General features: G+C 48.3%; 1 protein-coding gene across 8 annotated transcripts in view; it reads right to left on the bottom strand.

The window, feature by feature from the left end:
• The window catches only part of LOC144120652 (uncharacterized), a 120204-nt gene that overhangs the window by 28694 nt on the left and 69176 nt on the right, over positions 1-22334 (bottom strand). For 4 of the 8 annotated variants that reach the window (XM_077653278.1, XM_077653276.1, XM_077653275.1 and 1 more), the window contains exons 3-12: positions 13966-14276; positions 13045-13298; positions 11837-12062; positions 9668-9721; positions 7759-7857; positions 5656-5801; positions 4144-4204; positions 3788-3889; positions 2534-2641; positions 1188-1322 (exon numbers count right to left, since the gene is read on the bottom strand). In XM_077653278.1, coding sequence (XP_077509404.1) covers positions 1188-1322; positions 2534-2641; positions 3788-3889; positions 4144-4204; positions 5656-5801; positions 7759-7857; positions 9668-9721; positions 11837-12062; positions 13045-13298; positions 13966-14276 — 1496 coding nt within the window. Of the gene's footprint in view, positions 1-1187; positions 1323-2533; positions 2642-3787; positions 3890-4143; positions 4205-5655; positions 5802-7758; positions 7858-9667; positions 9722-11836; positions 12063-13044; positions 13299-13965; positions 14277-17789; positions 17945-22334 lie in introns of those variants that run through there. The other 4 variants (XM_077653279.1, XM_077653277.1, XM_077653280.1 and 1 more) reach the window with 3 other exon arrangements.

Genomic DNA, 22334 nt, shown 5'->3' with positions numbered 1-22334 from the left:
TTCTGCTTTTTGGCACTTGAAATGCTACAGGCATCACACGCAAAATGTGAACAGTGAATGGAATGGTCATCTGGAGAGAGTTCTCCCACCTCCTGAGCATCTGCAAGTACATATTACACCAAGTACAAGGGGAGGTGGCTAGCGTAACGCTTGTTTAGAATAGACCCTTTAAAAAACTCCGCAAGTCAGCTGTCCTGCACAGCAAACACCTATTTACCGTGGCAGTGCAGCCCATCATCAGGGCAGAAGCTGGGTGCAACACTGAAGACTACTTGGCAAAGCTGCGTTTCACCCTTCTTTCTTGAGTGCAACGCAGGGCAGATGTATTTAACCCGTAAAGCAATGGCTTAGCACAGCTGTGCCTAATCCCTATATTGCCACAGCAACACAGGGCAGAAGCATGCAGGAAAGGCGCGCGGCATTATTCTCACAAGATATGCCTCTAACACTGCACACGATTGCTGCCCCACAAACAGGTTTGGCTCCCATGGTGAAGGGGTTTACTGCACAGAGAAGCTGATTTCCAGAGTTTTGCAAAAGGTTCATAATGAAAAACAATTTCCCCTTTATTGAGACAAGTACTAAAAATTAATTAACTTCAATGTGTCAATGTGTTCTGCTGCTGGTGTAACAATGAGCTTAGAAATTCAAAAATGCTTCCACCTGTTTCAGTGTGTCACTTCAAGAACTTTCAGTCACTTTCCAATTAATCTTCAACCCATAGTTTCATCCATTCTTAATGCACTCTTAGCATGCTTTTTCGGCTATCAAGTGCAAAAATGTTAACACATAAAAACACAATGATGCCAATCTCCCTTGTTTCAGTCATAAGAGTAAAGCAAAAGAAGCATTTTCAGCTTTTTCAAAACTTTTCATGGCTGAAAAATGTTTCTTAACTTACAAAAGGTTCGATAAAGTTGCAATGCCTTCCTATATAACTGCATGCTGCACTCATGTGGGTGTTGACTGCAGTCATTTCCCTTGTTTCATGGCTACAACAGGTGGTAAGATTAGCTTCACAACAAAATGAATGACAATAGTCTGTCAACAACGGTCATGCTTTTATGCTTACATGCCTTTGTGTGACCGTTTCACATCACTGTCTTCCCCCCCCCCCTTATGTAATGTCCCAGACGGGATCTTTAAGGGTTCAATAAATGATGATGATGATGATGATGATGACTCACAAGCTCAACTGCCTTGTCCCTGAGGCCCAGCACTTCCTTGGACTTCTGCTCCAAAGAGGCTTCTAGTCGAAGCAGTGCTTCATCCCTCAGCAGTAGGTCTTCCCGCAGCTTGCATATGGTGCTGCCGTCTTCCACCTGAAGCAAGTGATGGCACAGAATGACAATCACTGTGATCCCAAGCTACATAGCCTATTGCGCTGACATCAGCCTGCCTGCTGTAAAGTGGTTCAGTGATTCAACAGCAACTAAGACTGCACAATGATAGTATTTACACTCCATCTCAGTAACAAAAACTCCATCTCACAAGCTGCTTGCAGCGCTGTCAAGGCTGCAGCGATTTGAGCCAATCACAACAGTCTCTGCTGCGAAACGATTTCCTACACACCCCTTACCCAGTGAGTGGTGATTCCATCACTGGGAAGGGAACAGCTCTAGTGTCCAGCTTCTGAGCACGAGACTCAGCCAACTCGGCGGAAGCCACATTTACACTACTTCACCGCTTCACAGCAGGCCTCCGCAGAGTTGTGTTCGAGCAGACTTTCTCTGCAAATTTAACCAGTGGATGAATGAACTCCTCACTGTAGTTTCAAAACACCATCCTGAACTATCTGTTCAATTACAGTATTAACTTTTTAAAGACCAGTCACAACACTGCTCAAATATCAGGGACTATTTATTGCTTTCCTTGGCCCTGACTGGATGAAATTTCTGCCTTTCACACTGATGCAAAAAAGTCGTGAGATGACGTATAGAGATTATTTGGAAGAGTAATGAGATAAATGTAGATGATGTGGAGGGATACGTGCCCGCAAACTGCTGCAATAAAGAAATAAACATCATGGCTGCAACTAAAACTGAGCATAAGATAAGAGGCCCATCCCTAGTTCTCACGTCTCCTACAGACTACCTTAGTTTCAATACCTGGATGTAGAAACCGTGGGTCATTTAAACAGCAGCTTGCTCAACCTCAAATTGTTTCCTAGTGCATGCTGTAGCAGCCAGTCTGCAAGCAGCAGCAGCAAACTTCCGCAGCCTAGTTTGATAAGCAGGGATGCATCACAATGTCGCAGCCATGGGTGCCTGTGAGGATGCATTTTATTAAAGCCCGAGCAGCTTCAAGATGACTGCACCCTTCAACCCTCTGACCTTCGACCAGTGATCTGTGAAACAAGGTCCTCTTTGGTGCATCATAAATAAAAAATGCGTTTTGTGCAAACACCACATGACTTCCTTCTCACACACACATCAATGCAGTTCACGCTACACAAAGAGATACACATCTCTCCAGTGAGACTGCACTTTGCACATATAGAAGGGCCGGAGCAGACAGAGCAAGCAGCACTGACCTGTTTTGCTTCGAGGGCAGACAGTTTGCCTTCAGCCTGGCTTAGGGCTTCCTTCAGATTCTGCACCTCACTTTTGTACTGCACCATCAGCTCCCTCATGCCGTCATCCTGTGAACAAAGAAAGGAAAGCCGCAAAATGGTGTCTATAACCAAAAAAGCGAGTAGCACAAAAACTGCAAAAGATGATCAAGAAGAGGCAACAAGCAGGCTGTTGAAAAGAGCCCTTGATTCACACACTGCAGCGCTACAACTGATGGAACTTGGCCGGAAGATGGCGAAAAGTGTCATTCCAGCTATCCCAGCGTATATACAAAATCTACGTTACGGTATATTAACAGTGTGATTATAGTTACAACGGAGGAAAGAGGAAGAAGCAAAAGAATAAACAAAGGCACACTTTTTTTTTAGGATGCCCCTCTCTTATTAGGGTGACTGACTATAAATTGGAAAAAAATTGCAGATACACCAGTGAAACGCTGAAACCAACTGTTGTAGAAATGGATTCCTATCAATCGTGTTGGTGACTGGTCACAGACTACCAAGCCTTTTCTTCGTTCTTCTCATGGCAGCTCCCATAGAAGACCATGTATTCTATTAAGGCTATGTTCATCTTCTATCCTCCTACTTACATGGACAGATATGCAGTGTACTAAACTATATGTGGCAGCATGCAACTGTAATCGCTACTTAAGCCTTGTGTGCTTTATATCTTCATCCAAATGAGCTAGACCGCAGCTTGTTAACCAGGTGAGCTCTGCATTGCTGATGAAAAGTTAAATCTGCAAAAATCAGCCATGCTAGCCCCAGAATGCATTTCAACAATGCAACGGCTCTCATACTCACCGTAATGTAACACTTTATTTCTTATACTTGAATGTGCCAGCTTCTCCTTGCCTCAAAAAATAGTGGATGTTTCCAGCAACGTCCCGAGAATCAGTGGCAGAGCATGCAACATGGCACAATTTGCTTACAAAAAGGTGCATGCAACACTTATCTGGAACTAACCATCAACGATATGTTTTTTTTTCATGTACACCTAATGCAAAAGTTAATTCACTTGGGTCGAAAATACAGTGCCACGGCCATGTTGCTCCTGCACATTCATAGGTTGCCCGTGTCGACAGAAGCCAGCTCACACCAACTTAAGGTTCCTCATGTTGCTACTTTCTACGGTGGTACTTGTGGAACCACAGGTACAAGCATACAAGTATGAGAGCCAACCACAAGCATTCACAAGAGTTAGTGAGAGCCTACCTGAGCATTGCTCTGGAGTTTGGCTGCTTCCAGCTGGTCTTTGTACTCCTTAAGCTGCTTCTCAAGTTCAGCCACTTTCTCCTGCTGCAAGCTCACTGCAGCCTGAGAGGAGAGACACGGAAGTGACCATCTACCCAGCATGAAGGCAACACTGAAGTGTTTGGCACTGACAGGCCCTACTGTAAATCAAGCAACAATCTGCATCACTGAGCTCTACACAAGGTACACAACTTAAAAAGTACTGTATACAGCTAAGTCTGAGTGAGTCATTCAGAAGTGAAGTGTGCAGATGATACTTTGACCCCACGCTATGTTGAAAGTTTCCTGTGCTGTAAAAAGGAAGAAAAGCTACTCACATCATTATCAGAATGCAGAATTTCTTGTTCTTCCAGACGAAACTGCAGGTCTTCCACTTTCCTGTATATGAGAAAGAATTCATAAATCACAATGTTGGCACCTGTTCGCATTAAGAGCAAGCATTTAGGAATGAATAAGTGATAAAGGCTTTTATATTCTCCCTTACAATACATTTTTGGCTGCATTTTTTTCGCCTCACCATTTATATTTATCAACACGTCAGACATTTCAATGAAAAATAGCCCATGGAAGGCTGTCACTAGCAAGTAAAACAGGGCACTTCAGCGTTTTTAAATATGAAAAATTCAAGACTTCTTACACATTGGCGTATATGCACAGACTGCAAAATTTTTATGAGATGTGGGTGAGAAAAGGAAAAAAACCAAATCTATTTTGTCGAAGTCATACAAGCAAATTACTTAGAATGCCTGCATGTATGTAAAAACTGCCATGCTCCATCTACTGGTGTCAACACCAGGCAAATGGGTCGCAAGGCAGCACAACAACATACTTGTTCCGTAATTCATGCATTGCGTAAACTTTTACTGTTGACTGCACACAGATGCAGAACATCTCTGCTAAATGAACTAAATTTTTCGCTTGCAGAATCTACAAATGACTCTTTTTAGTACGCTTCCCTCAACTCATTCAATTTAGACTAAAATAAAGACTCAAGACCAGTACCCTTTAACGGGATCGTTTACAATGAACAATAAACAGAACAAAGGAGGTCTGCGAAGCATCAAATTTTTCTATTTTCTGCACTGGTTCCTCAACTCGTCCTCATGCTCTCTACTTTTCTTTGCTCTATGTACAGTACCAAATCTGTCTTTTTAAAAACTGTCCACTATGCTTACTTCTTAAAACCTAAATTTAACTTTTTCTGTTCTTGCTACCAAAGGAAAAAAAAAAACTGCCTCAAAATTTATCACCATAGTGACCACACTATATAGTGCCTGCTACAAACGTTTCTAACAATGTGGACCTCCCTCATAAATCCAGTGTACTGCATCATTAGATCGAAAACATGGCATCGATGAATTCATACATTCATTTGCTCACCCACCACTACAGACAATGACAGTTTTTCTGTAGCAAAAACTTAATTTCATCAGACACACCTGCAACAGCATAATATATGGCACATTGTATGCTTTGATAATGTGCTCTGTCTGCCTTACCAATTCTTCATTTGTCGCCTTTTATTTGGGTGCCCACAGAAATTTGAAGAACATGGAAGCCACAAAAAAGCTTAAATGCAGGGTGATCTAATCATGCAGCCACGAAATGAAGGGTGTGCTCTGTACACCCCAGCACAACCTGCACACCGCATTTCCAAATCACAGGCCACCCCTCAAAGCAGTGACCAAAATCAGCATTTTTGTGCCTTGTGTGTTCCAAAAACTTTTCTCAAATGCTGCGACAACTGCCCGTCCGGTAGTTCCACATCAAGACATGAGCAGTGCAGGCACAGACAACAGACAGCCACGACACAGGTGAGGGCCACCTGCCTTTGGAGGTCTGAGTTGAGTGCCGTCAGATGCGCTCGCTCCTGCTCGTGCTCCTCCAAGAGCTGGTGGAGAGACGCAGCCCGCCGCTCCATCTCCTCGACATAGCACTGGTGTTCTGCATTCAGTGTTGCCAGCTTCTGCTCTGTCTGCTCAGCAAGCCAGAGAGAGAGAGAGAGGAAAAAGCAAAGAGGAGGAAAAAACATTTAGTGACAGTTTCTGGTGGCATGGAGCACAGAAGCGGACAGAGCCAAGATGTTGGATCACCACCTAGGAAAAGTTTTTGAATGGACAGTAAAGAGAATTTAATATGACGCCTGTTTTGTTTTTGAAACCTGAGTTCAGTGCCTCGAAACCGAGCTGCTTGCATTTCATTCACACTAAGAAGTTCACACTTACAACAAAGGTGCTGCCTATCAGGCCGTTTTTATTTCCCATAATCTTAGCTGGACTGCCGATGTTATCTATGAAATCCTAAATGTTAATATGTATGCTTCTCTTGTTCCATGCGTACGAAGAAAAAAAAAAAGGTCCCACTTTACTTCAAAAACCATATGAGCAAGCTCCAGCATGAATGCATATGAACTATGATACATGCCACCTGCACGGCACAACTTGCTCGTGTTGGCCAAGATAATGGAAGAAACCACTGGTTAAAGCAACAGCTCTTCCACAATAGCAGTTACAAAGCTATCGACAGGGTCCATGTAATGAAATCTGGTACTCTGACTGGGCAGTAACTCAGCGGAAACTGTCCTGCAACCTGCAGTGCTTAGCTGGATGAACTGCTCGAAATAAAGAACGCAGTAAAGAGAAAAACTTATAGGACAGCTTCGATGGCTGACAGCCCAGCCACCATCTGCTAACCTTCGCAAAGCGGCGACTGGGACTAGCAAGGTTCCGAAGCAGAGTTTCCCAATGGGTATTGTCAAAAAGATCTGGTCAAAACATACTCAAGACAGAGTCATGAATGCCATGCAGCTTATTGGTACATCACTCAGTTAGTTCTCATAAGCACCAACAATGTTACCAGGGGTTCCTCCGTTTCTGCACTTGTTAAGAATGAGAGATCTAAGGTCTAATAGTGCCCTCCATAGCTTATGCGACAACAGATTCACCTAACTGTTCCTTTAAACAAATCACTAATAAACAAGGTGAAAGGTATAAAATAAAAACTATTCATCTTGAAGACATGTGGTGCTCCCATTTCTCAAATATAAATAAACATTGCACATCTTTCCCTCTTACTACCCACTACAGAATCCATACCACCACCAGAGCACTAAAACCCCAAGTGCTGATGTCAGCCAAGTAAATATCAAACTAAAGCTTGCACTTTGCAGTTAGTGACTAGATGTATCAAGTCAGCATCCTTTACCTGGGTATTTACATTCAATATCTCAAATACTGACGTATAAACCGCAAACACAACTTGTCTTCAGTCTGACTCCAAAAGTGCAGTCCCTCTCGATATAGACACAATAAAATAAATTTTCTCTGTACACATCAAGATGTCTGCAGACTTCTCTGAAATACAGCAAGCAGTATGGACATCAGGAATCAATCTCCTCTTACTGGCTTATCTTAGGTACCTACATGTGCATCAGAGTTGTCAGAACCAAAGTGGTCATTTGTCACAGCAATCACTGCCATCTGGTTTGGTTTGGTTTATGGGGGTTTAACGTCCCAAAGTGACTCAGGCTATGAGAGACGCTATAGTGAAGGGCTCCGGAAATTTCGACCACCTGGGGTTCTTTAACGTGCACCCACATCGCACAGCACACGGGCCTTTAGAATTTCACCTCCATCGAAATTCGACTGCTGCGGCCGGGATCAATCAATCATTGCCATCATCTCATGCACTAGCCTCTTTGCCATTGAAATCAAAACTGACAAAAAAAATTGTCAAGAAGAAGATCGGCTCCCATACAATAATAACTCGGCTGCTACCCATTCACCGAATCTGTTCCAGTACTTTTTTCGAGGTCCACAGCTGAGCCTGGGCCTCCAGTCAGCACACATGTACCCGTTAAAGACAATTCATTTAAACAGGCTTTGATTGCCTAGCTGCCCCACAACAGAATAAATACATTGAAGCAAAGGTACCTCTTCAACTTGTACAGCTGCACGGGCAACCTCTGCCCTTTCGAGGTCACGCTCCTTAAGCAGTTGCTCCACATGTTCTTCCTTCTCTTTTAGAGCCACCTAGAAGCAATGCCACATGGAACATGTAAATGGCCGGCACTTACATCGCAAGCACCAAGTCAGTGACTGCAAAGGTCATGCCTGGGGACAACCTAAATGCTCAGTCTGTTCATGAGCAGAGTTTAAATATGTTTACCAGGTACCACAAGTAAAACTCGTGGCAACTGTAAAGCAGCAGAGTGAATGCAAGCAATTTGAGCTTACGACTTCACTTGTAACGGTTTGCCGATTAAGCTGCCCCCAAGAGTGGCCTGCAGGAAAGCATTTGCCAATGTGAAGTTTACATAAAAGCCTGTAAGAATGTGGGCTGTTCGCACCTTTTAAGCGTGAACTCCAGGCAGTTCTGCACTGACCTTGGAATTTCACAAGCTGAGCTAAGTGCGAATGCACTCTTCTACACCTTTCTAGTCAAATAATGTACCTAACAATGATTATGCACAATGAGTGATTGTGATGTGATGCACATACGGTTATGCAACTTGCATGCAAAAGAGAGGGCAAACAGAGTCAGATTAGTAGTCATTTTATTTTATTCCAAACACATGAAAGCAGTTAAAGAGGCTCAATAAATTATTTTGTATTAAACACTATACATAGAGGCACCTCCATTCTTGATGTGGTTAACAATTTCACATAATGTTATCGTACAGTGTTAGCAAATGTTAAAATTGGACGTCAATGCATACTGCGACAGGGCCAGTTATCGGCAGTGTAGGTGTTTAGCTTGGATTACTGCACAGCTCTTGGACACGGAAAAGAGCTGCTTCATCACAACTCAGAGATCCAGACAGTTTTGTCCAGTCAGAGGGTCCCAGAACACATATAGATGGCATGTATACAGAAAAAAATTTTTGCTAAGCTTGGTGGTCGTCACGAGTATTGAACCGTCGTTTGCGTAATCATTGATGGCAGCCATGATCTGTGAACTGTGCGTGTGTACAAGTACTTGATTCTCAATACCAGGACAGGGTCGATCATCGTCTGTAAGAAACCACCCCAAGGGGCCAGTCAGAGGATCAGATTATTGCTGGGTCCTACACAGATGATCAAACACCATGCCAAACAAACAGAAGCATCATGTGCACCAGCTGCTGTCAGCTGTGTCATGAACACATTGCTGAATGGCACTTTAAAAACTCTCTCAGAATGACGTTCATTGCAAATCAACAACTCAATTCAGTGTCTACTACCATCTTTTATTGAACAAACTGCTAAGACTAGATGCTCTGCTGTCTTCAAGGGCTTGCAGGCCAACGTGAAAAAAAAAGAGCTTGTTTTATTTGAGAAAGAGGAAAATAGAAGACAAGAGATGGCATCGCGTTCTGCCAAAAGCCAAAAAAAAAACAGCGGTATGCTGCGTGGTAGGTCGCTGAAGTACGATGGTGCTTCGGCCAAGCTTAGGGTTTCTTCTGCATCATAAAACCATGCGTCGCACGGGCCTCAGAAGGTCGTCGAGGGGGGGCGCCACGTCCTGAAGTGAAAGGTTGCTTGGGGCAAGGTTCTTTTTGTGCCATTTCAAGGTCTGGAGTCCTGAATGAACTCTCATGAGATAGATGGGCAAAATGGGTATGAAATCACACATTCATAAGCACACCCACCCACACACACACACACACACACATGCACACACACACATATACGTGAACAAGAAAAACCAGCTTGTAAACATCAGCACAGTGAACACACATCCTTTCTGTAAACTTCTCATTGGCAGCAGCAACTTTGCATGATCCACTCACCAGGGGACTTCAGTCAGAAGGACTTGAAACCCCTACATACTGACCAAAAGAAAACCACAACGAATACACACCTGTAGGGAGTTCTGTGACGCTACCATAGGCGAGGCGAGTGGCTTAGTAGACTTCTGAAAAAGCAAGAACCAGAAGAACGCTTCAGACATTTTCTAAATGGTGCAAGGGAAAGTAATTAATAAAACAATTAATTTCTAAGCAGGTAATTTCTAAGCTAATAAAACAAAGTGGCAGGAGCACAAAGATAGACACGCGCTTAGATGTAGCATTTAGAACAAATGTAGATTAGCAAATAATGATAAGAAATAAATTAAGAGCCGTGGTGCTGTGTTTCTATAATTACTACTGCAAGTTCTGAAGGATATTAAACAATAAGCTGATTATAAGCACTAGTAAAAAGTCAGTTTTCTTTCACTCAAAAAGACCGACACAAAAGATGTAACAAAAATCATTACATCCACACATACTCTGAGCGTCCCAAAAGCAAGGGTTGAATGAGGCATAGAGGAAAAAGAGAAAGCGGATGGTGTGTAAAAACCGAATGAGGTCAAGTTTCGTTACTTCGCATCAAAGTCAAGCCGCTGGAGCATCAGGAGGCTGGGCATCCACCTTACCATTGTGCCCCTGGTAGGCCTTGCACCTGACCACACGCTGCGACTGCGGCAAGTGTCTGCAGTGCATTACCCTTGGCTAGGGAAGGAAGAGCAGAGGGTTGGGAACCAGGTGCCACTATTTGGATGTTTAGGGAGAGAAGTGAGCACAGGTGGGGAAGAAAGGGCATGTGAGTGAAACACAAGGCAACAGCAGGAGGTTTATGCTTCTGACGCTCCACGTCACAGCTGCAGCCCAAACAAAAAGGGCCAAGCCACTTGGTGGAGCTCGCAGCGAGCTTTGTGCCCAAAAGACTCAACATCGTGCTTTACATGTACAGTCGAAGCCAGAGTAACACTGAGCATGTTTCTGTGATCAAAGAATTTTTATGTATTACCTAGTGAAAAATAAGCCCAGTCTGATACGCATGCAAGTAGGTGCCACTTATGAGCTTGTGGACAAATGCAGAAAAACCTTCCGATTTCTTTTACGCATAAAGAGGAAGGTGTTATAACGTCGAAGCGTGCTCTATATTATTCTTATTGGAACTGCACACGCTTTGGCAAAACAGCTTATTAATATATGTATACATTTATATATGCGTGCTCCATAACAATATATATATTTTTTACATTTGTGTGCTAAAGCAAGTGACTGCAAAGGCGAATTAATACTGCTGCCTATGTCCTATATTTGTACGCAGGCAGTGTACTGGGCATTGGCACAGTTCACCATTTTCCATGCTATGGTATATAACACCAGTGACAGATGTTGGATGCTGCACAGATGTGCTCTGTATGATCTCAGAACTGTTTGCGCAGCCAATGCCACATAGGGTGCATCCCCACACATTGCGTTCTTAGCAGAGCCACTTCTTAACAATGACTGATTGAGGGCGCATGTTCTGCGAAGTCATTAGAATAGCTTCCCCCAGATGGAGCTGGTGGCATGCCACGCCAGCAGCACCACTTGCCAGCAAAGGTGGTGCAGGTGCTCAAGCAACGTTGTCCCCATTTTCAGGTTTCGGTGAAAAGGCCCATGGGAACATAACGAAGCCATCCCCACTCTTCAGAAGCTGGATTTCACCTCACAACTGCACACCCCACAAGTGGGCGGTGCGAACGACCTCAGACCATTACCCCAGCCTCAGCGTCGGCGGAGTCCATGCTGGGGAGTGGAAATTCCGTGATTCTTCAATGTCACCTGTGTGAGGAACTCCCCTAAGTCAACTGCTAGCTGGCATTGTGTATGCAAGTGTGGCACATGGGATGCACATGTTTTCACGCGAGGTTTCCTTTGTTTCTATTAAAATGGCCAGGCTAGCTAGAAGGGCGTAGTAAGGGACACCTCTGGCACTTACCGAAATGATGTTGGCCACAAATAAAGCGCATACCTCTCATTCCCCTATCCCGGTGCGGTCCAAACAAGCCCTGGGCCACGGTCCCCAAAGAAAAATTTAGCTATGTCACTGGCTGGGGCTATGGGCACAAAACTTCACGTGCAGTAGGCCTGGATGGGCAACAGCGTGAGACGCAGGGAACAAGAGCATGAGGACAGAGTGATCGAGAGAGAAAACAGTGGACCGTGAGTACAGGAAAAAGGCAGGGGTGCTGCTGCAGGGTGAGTGGGGGGATTACCTTGGCGGGGGAGGTTAGTGCGGCGACGCCCAGCCTTACCCCGGCTCTGGCGGAGGCCGAGCTCAGGGAGCTGCGCAGCGATTCTTGGCTACCTGCGCGCCGCGGCTGCGAGGTGATGCGCGTGGTGCGCGTGGTCGTCATCGTCGTGGTCGAGGTGTGGCCCCCCTCGCGGGCCACCTTGTGCAAGGGGGCGAACAGGCCATGCCGCGGCAGGCACTTGAAGTACCTGGGCCCAGCAGTAGCAGTAACACATCGCATCGCAAGTCAAGACAACAGCACAGCGGGTCGCGCGTCTTCAGAACGTTCAGAAACCTCGACGAGACTGCACTCTCCGACAAGAAAGTTACGAGCGCACTATGTTTCAATAGAGAGTTATTGCATAATGTTATCTGCGATTTGCTACCATGATCCGTTTCCGCGGGACTCTACTGCACACGCACTGATTGGTCCCAACGCAGCAGGCACACACGCAGCTGATGGGCACGTGGCGCCATCTAGCGCCCTCAAGGTGTTTTGTGCACGCGCAGTGTCGCCTCGCGGAAGCGGATCAAGGCAGCGGATCGCGCTATGCTATGGAATACCCCACGTCGGAAAATGCATTTAGAAGGAGAAAAGGAGTAAGACATATTGCGTTAGGAGAGCTTAAATGTAATTACATTTCCTCGGCCAACACGAGGTTTCGCAATTCGTCTGGCCACCTAATCACCTGCCAAGCTTGTGACGTACCTTTCTTCACTCATCTTCTAACAGACACAAGCTGTTGCATAAATTGGCTGTATGAAAGAATCATATATCAAGAACTACATTCGCAAACATGCCAAATCTACCTCGATGTATAAACAATGTGTGCTTGGTTTCTCTTTCTCAGCCAGCCACCCAAATAGGCTACCATAGTCGGACACAACCAAAGGGCAAAGCAGCAAATGCTCCAATGGCGTCACCGCAGTCGGCCGCCCTGCACCTGTCAACCGTCAGCTAGCAGGTGCGAGGCGGCTGACCGGGACGTCATGATAGCAGGTCGAGGCCATTGGTTGGGGCACTCGCCGTTTCGTTCTTGGGTTGGGTTGTATCTGACCAGTGCACAGTTACAGGGTCGGACCTAGCAGCTGCAGGCTCCACATGCTCGTCACACTACAACTAAGCAACCTCCTTGCGCAGTATCCTCGGCATGCACGAAGAAAATGGAGAGAAGCCGCGTAGGCACGCACTTCTTTCCGGCGACGGAGCCATCGTTCTTCCCGACGGGGTCGTCCAGCTCGACGCCGGCCCACTGTCCCGTGGCGAACTCGGTAGGTCCCATGAAGCGCAGCGTGCCCGCCTTCATGCCCGACGAGGCGTTGACGATGACGCGGTCGCCCACGCGCAGCCCGCAGTCGGTCGCAATCGTAGACGTGTGCATGGTCACCGCCCGCGGCGATGAGCGGCTGCTGCCCGTCGGGGAGCTTACGCGCGTCGTGGTCACCTGCACCACCCACCCCGACAAGACAACACAGGCTCGCCTCACCAAGCCAGCATTTGCAAAGCTCGTCTCAAGAATGAGTGATCAACATGCTGAAATAATGCACAGGTGGGAATTGCTAACTGGTTCTTACTGGTCAAACTGGTTTGTGGCATAACTCCCAGTCGACTCCTGCTGTTGTCAACTGGTTTCAGCTGGAATCAACCGGGAACTGTTCCACCGACAAGACTGACCAGTTACCATTTTTCGCCTACCTCGCCAAATATTAGATAACCTAATGGAATTTACCAAAGGCCAGAGCTGATTCTAAATTTGTTGTCATGATGTGTGAAAGGATACACAATGGCTTCGTAAGAATCCCCGTGACGACGTTGAATGTACCCCTAATACGCTTAAGCTGTCTTGTGCACTTGTATTCAAGGCCACGCACGTGCTGGAGATCAAAAGGCCTCCAAAGTGCGCCACGATTAAGTAACAGAGAGAGAAAAAAAAAAACGCTGACATTGCAACTCACAAAGTGTGCAGATGTACGCTCAGAAAGAAAAATTGTCAAAGAGGAAGAGTTACAGCTATGGGGAGGCACCGAGACGAGAGAGACGCGGAGGCTCACGCAGAACAAAACGCAGACTACAGAGACACTAGCGAGACGATGAGAGGCGGAGGGAGAGACCTGCGTCTTTCCGGGTCCAACGAGGGTGGCGGTGGTGTTGGTTCCGTTGGCACCGGGCCCCGGAAAGCGCGACAGGCGCTCGGGGCGCGCGAACACCCCGCGCCGGGGCTCGCACTGGAAGTAGCGGACGCCGTTGACCGCGCCGTCGTTCTTTCCGACGGGCTCGTCGAGCACCACGCCGGCCCAGTCGCCCGCGGCGAACTGCGTCTCGCCCAGGAACTGGATGTAGCCCGGACGGGTGCCGTTCACCCATACCCGGTCGCCCACGATGAAGTCGTCCGCCGAGCCGTGGTTGAACGGGCCGCCCGTCTCTGCACGCGCATGCGCAACTCGCGAGGTTAGCCGACTACTGCCACGCCACTCGCGGCGGTCGGGTGAACTACCTATTCAGCACTGCTCAAAAGATAGTTACGGCAGAAAAGACAAAAGTACATGTAAAGAGCTAATAGCAGCTGACTGCACAGCTCACAACCGGCCACTCAGTCTGCTCACCTCTTTTCACTAAGCCGCAGGTCATGGCTCAATTTTCATTCCTACTTTCGTAACAGGTACGATTAAAGACCTCTGAACAAGTACAAGCCCAGCTAAAGGCACAGTGCGCTGCGCGCTATGCCGGGGTGGCAGCATTCTGGCGCGAGCTTCGAATAAACAACATCGGCGCAGGCACGACGAAGAATTCTCGCAGCTGGTCTGAATTCAACAGGGACGGCATTTTTTACGGAACCTTTGCGCTAGCCACCAACTGTGGGCAAGTTCTGATTGAATCTGTCCAGTACACATGTATCTGACCAACGTGCAAATGAAGACCACAGAAGGTGGGACACTACACGCTGCGTACAATGTAATAGCATCAAACGCCCTTCAATATCCTCTGCGCTGCTTTAGCTTTCAATGCCTTCACTCGGAAACCAGCCACGCGCCGAAGAGTCAACAGCAAGCGAGTCCGTAGACCACGACGAAATGCCTCAAACGTCGTACCCATTGCAGGCCTCCTGACCGAAAACCTTCACAGCTCTAAAATAGGGCAAAAGCCACTGAGATGTGCAAACAACATCCTATATATGTAGCTCCGAGGACGTCAGGCGCGCACAACAGCAACACGGGGAGGCAGTCGAAGTGACACGCCTGCTCTCCCCACCCACGCGACTCAAGGACTCCAACCAGGCAGTTAGAGCGGGCCACAGAAGCCGCAAACGCTCCCAAGACAACAGACGAGTCCTGAAAATTTCCAGCGCCGCTAGACCGAACGCATGTCCTGTGGCGAGGGCGTTTAAGAAGCAGCAGTGGGCCGAAATTTTCCAATGAGATGCGCACGCCAACTTCGCACTCTAAGCACGTATAAGCCTATGTAAAAGTAAAAGGGGCGTAGGCTGCCCTGGAGGCACGACGGTATGCTGCCCAAGTTCCAGAGCAGATTTCGATCGCTAAATATACGGAATGCTAACCCTTCGCAACGGAGGTCCCACTGCAAAGCATATTAACTTAATGCAGCTGGGAACGGGAGGAGGCTTTTAAACGCGGTTGCGAAGGTCTTGAGGATAGCAAACAGGGGAGGTTGAAACCTCCGTTAAAATCTTCGTAACTGATAGAGCTTCGCATGTTTTGAAGAGGGAATTTGTCTCCGTCGCCAACCGTAAGTATTCCATATTTTAGTGGTGGAACTCTGTCATAGGGCAATATACCCTGCCCCTTAAAGGGAGTGCGAGAGAGGACAGCATACCCTCTTTTTACTCCTTTCGTGTTTTAGAGTGCACATCTGACTAAAAGCGAACCGAGTGACGAGAGGAATAGAGTTCCTCGGAACTACCTACATAAAGAGGAAAAAGAGGCACCACTGCATTCGCGAGCTTCTTGACGAGCGCTGCACAAGGTCTGCCAAAGACAAAGCCCCATTCCTGTTATCGAATCGTGCACATTTCCGACCACACACAAGCCAAGTACGAAGTTCACACTTCTCGGCATTTCCGCAGAGTATCGATAAGCAATCGCATCAGGGCATTTCCCTTCAGGTGACTGTACGATCGAGCAACGTCTCAAATCATCGGCTATAGCGATAAGGAAGATGCACTACATCGCAGGAGACTAATTGAGCGAAGAAAAACAAATGAGCTCGACGCGGCCACACCCGCTTGCGAAAGCAGCGCCGCGTGTGAACAACTGAAAGAAGTGGGATGGACTCAGTATTCCGGTTTGCGAGACACGTTCAGTAATTTACGCGCAGATCATGCGCGGCGTCCGCGGTGGCGCCAGCGATGACGAGGAAATCGACCGAGAAATCGGGGCAAAGGAAAGCTCCGCGAATCTCCACGCGGCGCGAAGGAACGCGAAAGTGAAAACGTCCGGCGCTGTTTCACGAAAATACGCGGCGCTTCGAAGCAGGGTCCACATAGCTCTCGCGCACGAATCGAATCGAGGTTAACCCGTCTGCAACTTCTCTTGAAGGGCCTACCGATTTTCGCCACCTAGTGGTTCCGATCCGTAACGACATCACATAAACCGCAGCTCTTCTCCGCGCTACATTTCACTCTCCGGTGAAACTAGGAGGAAAATAATGCCGTCCCCCTCCCAGGCTGCTTCCAAAATCAAGATTGGAACGGCGCCAAAGTAAGAGACTCCGGCTGCCGGCGCTTATTAACCTAGTGATTTTCAAGCAGGGCGACACCGAAACCTATCAGAGTATGAAGGCGGCTGTTCGATAGTCCGATACATAATCGCCATCCCCCCTCCCGGCTGCACAATTTTTCTGGTCTTTTCGAAGAAATGGGCGTATGAAAAAAAAAGGGGGGGGGGGGGGGGGGTATGCACCTTGCTACAATGGCGAGCAGAAACCGATGAAAGGGAAAAACAAACAGCTAACAGCGCAGCGAACTGAATGAAAACGTACAAATAGGCGATGCAAGGAAGCACAAGGTACACAATAGAAAGAAAGAATAGAAAGAGACAGAGGGTAGTCCTTGAAGCCTTCCCTTTATGGACGGAACGCCGCTACCCACGCTGCCGCTGTTTGGACGGCGTCCGACCACGCGAATTCCGGGCCCGGCCCAAAACTGGCCAACAACTGGAGGAGAAAGCGAGAGAGAGAGCGCCTACGCCCCCACAAAATAAAGAAGAGTGCGCAGTAATCGAGACGAATGCGCACGCCCAAACCCCGAGCGAGATTTGGAAGGCCGTTAACGCAAGCACGTTGTGGCTGTTGATGCAGTTACCACGCAGAAGAAATAATCAAACAAAGGTAGACAAAAAGTGTGCGAATGCCGAACTCGGGATGGAAAGAAACAACGTGGAAAGCGAACGAAGCGCACCTGGTGGCGGAAACCCACCACGCACCCCGGGCTCCTACGCTCCCCGCTACAACAGCCGTTGCTTCCCAAGGCCACACGGCGTACAGAAGCTGGCAGCAGAACGTAACTGTTCCCTGGAAAGAGATGCAGTAACGCACTTTCTTGGCTCATCGTTGGAAAAGGCAAGAAATCATTCGATTCCGGACGGTAACGCTTCAAACCATCAATCCAGAGATCAGGCCCTAGGGATGAGGATGCGTGCAAGCGATGGCGAAGAAACGCAGACGACGGTGCTTCACGTAGAGAACAACGGAGACAGTGCCATTGAGCACTTGTATCTACACGAGGATCCCGTAACACAACAAAAAACAAAACGCCTCCACGCACACAGCACCCCCAGAGCACATTTCCGCGGGGCACGAATTCAACCGGAAACGAAACCGGAAGAAGCAGAGCACAGGCGGCGCCGGAGCAGACGAAACCGAAACCGCTGCGCGCGCGCGCGCTCACAGTAGCAGGCGACGGCACCGACCGACGACGCACCTCGAAATCCGTACAGCGGGCTGGTGGACGGCATGGCGTCTTGCGTTGCGTCGCCTCCTAGGTGCAGCACAGTCAAGAGGTCGGGAACACCGCACCGCCGACGTCCCAGCGATCGAGTGCGCGAGCACGCGCTACCGACGCGGCATTTTATATTGACCTTCGCACCGGCTTCCCGGCACTGAGAGCGAGGGGGGGAAGAGGAGAGAGGAGGCCAGCACCACAAGGCGTATTAAAACAAAGGGGCGTAACGAGACGTTTCGAAAACGTGGCCGGGAAGGCGGGTTTGGCTGCCGGCGTAGCGTAGCGGCGCCGGGACGTTGCCGCCTACGTCGTCGAGCGTCACGTGGTCGCGGCTGACGTCAGCCCAGGCACACACAGACACGCAGGGTGGCGCTTGCACCATTTTAGGCAACCGAGTGACGCAGTCAGAATTTGTGCGCGGAACCTGGACTCCGTGCCACTAATTTCGTGCAGCGATGCCGAACCGGAACGTATAGAGTGGCCTCTCGATAAAGCTGCTCTCAATAAGGGCAGCCGCATTTTTGTGTTTTCAAGGAAACACACTTCGATTTCTGCAAGCGACCGCACAGCATTGTAAACGCATTGTCTACAATTTCGTCATCTAAAACTGGGCTTTAAGCAGGGTGCAAGAGCGTAAAAGCATATTGATGCAGATAGTTCTCGTTAGAATCGTGTCCTTTTAGTTACCAAGATCAATGTAAAGGAACTCCTAATAAGACGGTTCCACAGGCCCCTTCAATCTATCTACACTCAACGACAACCTAAGCCTACAACACCATAGAATCAAACCTGGCCTCTACGACGATTAAAACGCCAGCCGAATGCTGCAGCGGATGGATGCAGCACGTTTTGTGCGTCCGCACTGTTACCGAACGGAAGCGACTCTCTACACAAGCGTTCCACAGCGCTGCACATAACTAGCATTTAGAGAAGACGCGACACACAAGGGGCACCTCTTGTACGGAGGGAAAAACACGACGCCAGCGCACCCTTGGACGCGTCCCACACGCCCTGCTCTCCCGCCGTCGGCCTCGGAGGAGACAGGTTCGCCCAATGCGAGGCACGCACACACACTCCGAACACGCACGCACTACCCATGAGAAATGGGTCTCGCCTTTGCTGCTGCCTCCTGAGAATACGCATACGCGCGCAACTGATTCACGCGGAGCAGCAATGTTTGGATTTCGCCGAGCGCCGATTGACAGCCCGCGACCCGATATTCCTTGCCTCTGTCAGGGGATGCCGTATCACGGACGCGCCAGTTGATTTTTAATTTCCAGAAGCAGAATGACTAAAAACGGTCGCTAAAAGTGTACCAATGACGAAAGCGTCGCGCACTTGATTTTTCCAACCGAGCGGCGCCCACTGGAATTGGGGACGTCAAGGGCGACGATAAAAACACTGCGCGCCATTTTCTCTGTGCTGCGCGGCACATCTTTATTATTTCCTTTTTTCTTCGGATGCCACATCGTGCAAGAAAAAGCAGACCGTGCACACACCGAAGGAGGTATACAAAGACAACTGCCTATCTCGCAAACGCAATTTTACACGCCTAACATCCGTCCATAGGCGATGTTCCTGCATGCTCCGTCTAAAAACTAAACATTTCGACAGATTTGCCTGTATGGTCGGGTTTGAAGACCTATAATAAACTGCACATCTCCAACAATAAAAAAACTTTAATCTCAAACCCAACGTTTCGAAGCCGGCTCGGCTCCTTCATCAGGGGTGACTGGAGGGGAGGCGGGGGTCAAAAGAACGAAAGCTGTGATGCGAAAGGCGTGGGGGAGGATGGGGGCTTAATACCCTGTCACACGGGCACTTGTAAGGCCTTAGAAATTAAGGTCCTTTGCCCCAAAGGCGCGTGACGCGCATCTACACGGCAAAGCGTCGAGACCTTTGCGATAAAGTTCCGTAGCATTAAAGGCGGCCGTCAGCGGCCTTAAAGTTGCTTAAAGGAGCAACCCAGACGGCAGCGCCAGCTAGCGAGCTCAAAGAATAAAAAATTGACGCAATTTTTAGTTTTGAAACCGTAAAAAGTTATCTAATTTATCTTATTTAATGGTTAATTTTGTGTTACAGTGCACTCAACCGTAGAGGAGGCTATGACTAAAGACATCCACACTGCTAAAAAAGGACTTGAACGCTTTTCAGCAGCCGCATCGACACACACGTGCTTGCGCATCTCGCTTTGCTGTTTTTTCTTCGTTTGCTCTTTGTTGTGTGCGTGTTTTGAGTTTGCTTGTGTGCACAATGACACAAGCAGCAAAGCACGCTTCTCGAACACGACGAGGAGCCGAACGGAAAAGTGCGCCTACCGTGGTCGGACCGAGAACGATAAAAAAAAAAGAAGCCTTGTTTCAAAATATCCGTTTCTCACCGTCAGAACGCTCGTTTATTATCGTGATAGCTACTTTTTCCAACATAAACGAAAGCACTCTTAGCTGAAGTGCTACCGTCTGCTTTAATTTCATAATGTTACTAGCGCCGCTTCACACACAGCGGTGACTTTTGGCATTCACGGAGGCCGCGTTCTAGCTCCTTTGGATTTGCCGTGTAGCAGCATCGCTGCTCCTTTTCGGTTTTCCTCCTTTAGTGCAATAAGACAACTTTACGGCAAAGGCCGAGAAGAAGTCCCGTGTGACAGGGGTATATAAGGCTGTTAAGGTGAGGGTTAAGGTGAGGCACAACGTGACTCACAGCCTTAAGCTCCCATCTTCCCCTACGCCTTTGGCATCACAGCTTTCGTTCTTTTGACCCCCGCCTCCCCTCCAGTCAGCCCTGATGAAAGAGCCGAGCCGGCTTCGCAACGTTGGGTTTGAGATTAAAGTTTTTTTTATTGTTGGAGATGTGCAGTTTATTATAAATGCTCAATCTGGCACGTATGGCTTGACGCCGTGGCGAAGGCGCGACCACTGCCAATTAAGTGCATGGTCTGCGCACTTCTTTCGGCGAGGTCTTCCCGAGCTCGAAAACTGCAATAAGCATACAGAACTGGAGCTCTTTTGCCGGTATATTGTGCTTCTCCGTATAGACTCGGCCGTCTATTTCTGTCGCCAACTCTTCTACATCATGAACATACCAGAGATCAATCACATCTCCGGAACCATGCACCCGCAGCGCATGGCCCAAACGCGATGCTGGTTACAACTGCATGCGCCGCGCAAAAGCCGAAGAACGGGTTCATTTGACGAAGAAAGCTAGAGCGCCGGTTCGCCGAATTTTCAAATGCAGTGCGTATGCTCGCTTTTCAACGCATCTTGAGCCAGCGCTAAATACGAAATCCCGCCTTGAAATGAGACGCAAGGGCACTTCTTCTGTGGCCCCTCTCTACCTGAAGCCGGTCTTTGCCGAATGTAACATCGTGCTGGTTGCATCATTATTCGTTCCCTCTACGTGTACAGAGGCATAGGTGGCGCGGTACGCACTCCATAATGATCCCAACTGCATCTACGGCAGGACAAAGGCCTCTCCCACTGACCTCCACCCTAATGGGGGGGGGGGGGGGGGGGGGGGGGGAAGCAAATACAATGATGGGAATACTGGAAACTATAGCGTCCATCATCTTGGAAATGAGGGTTGGTGGTGAAAAAGCTCGGATGATGGATGTTGGAACAGTGGAATGTTGGGAGAGTGCATGGACATGTTACTGGTGGAACAGAGGACACGGTGGACGAAGAAATAGTGGCATATTGGGACAGCGGTGATGCTGGCGGATTATAAGAATGCAGCCGTAGTTAACACTGTGATATGCTAAATGTTGCCACACTGTTCCCACTAGCTTTCCGATCTCATCCGCACACCTGAGGGCATTACAGGCCCTGGCCAAGCCAATTCTCTCTTCTTGATCTCAGAAAAGGGCATCATTAACTCGTGCTGGTCCCCTGCACCACTCCAGGACTGCTCCAGCTTTCTGCTATTCAAATTCCAACGAGCAGAGAACTCGGAAGCATTTCAAAACTGCGCGAAAAGTCTCAGCTCGAATCATATATAGTCAACGATATCGGCAGACACCCATGCAGGTGCCCCTTGGCGCACTTGGCCATTACGCGAGGCCTTGCGCAAACGAGACGCGATTAGCGACACTCGCGTCTAATTCCGCCCTCCCTTCCGACATGACGTCGTCGCTTTCACTCCTTGATGAGGCGTGCAAACAACGACAACAAAAGAAGAACGAAACCGAGCCTCGCGCAGGGCGCGCGAGAAGAGACATGTCTGTCGCGCGACTTCCTGGAAAGGGACATTTGCGTCGCCCGGATTTCGCGCTTAACATCGTCGTCCGCCCGAACTTCGTGAGCGTTGAACAGAGAAACGCCACTGCGTTAGTGGAGCAAATAATAAACGAATGAAGCGCCCACAGAACCGGGACTTAGCAAGGCGATATATATGGCTGACGGACATGCCCGGATGTTCCCTTACCCGCGCGCGTATACCCGGCACTATTTTAAAGCGCACTGTTCTTTCCCACTGGTATAAAAGTGTGCAGGTCTGTACGGTTACCGGTGAACCTAGAAAGCTGATGAG

The sequence above is a fragment of the Amblyomma americanum genome, chromosome 2 (assembly GCF_052857255.1).
Source record: "Amblyomma americanum isolate KBUSLIRL-KWMA chromosome 2, ASM5285725v1, whole genome shotgun sequence".
NCBI lineage: Eukaryota > Metazoa > Arthropoda > Arachnida > Ixodida > Ixodidae > Amblyomma > Amblyomma americanum.
The sequence above is the reverse complement of the archived record's forward strand: the minus strand, read 5'-3'. Positions and strand labels throughout refer to the sequence as shown.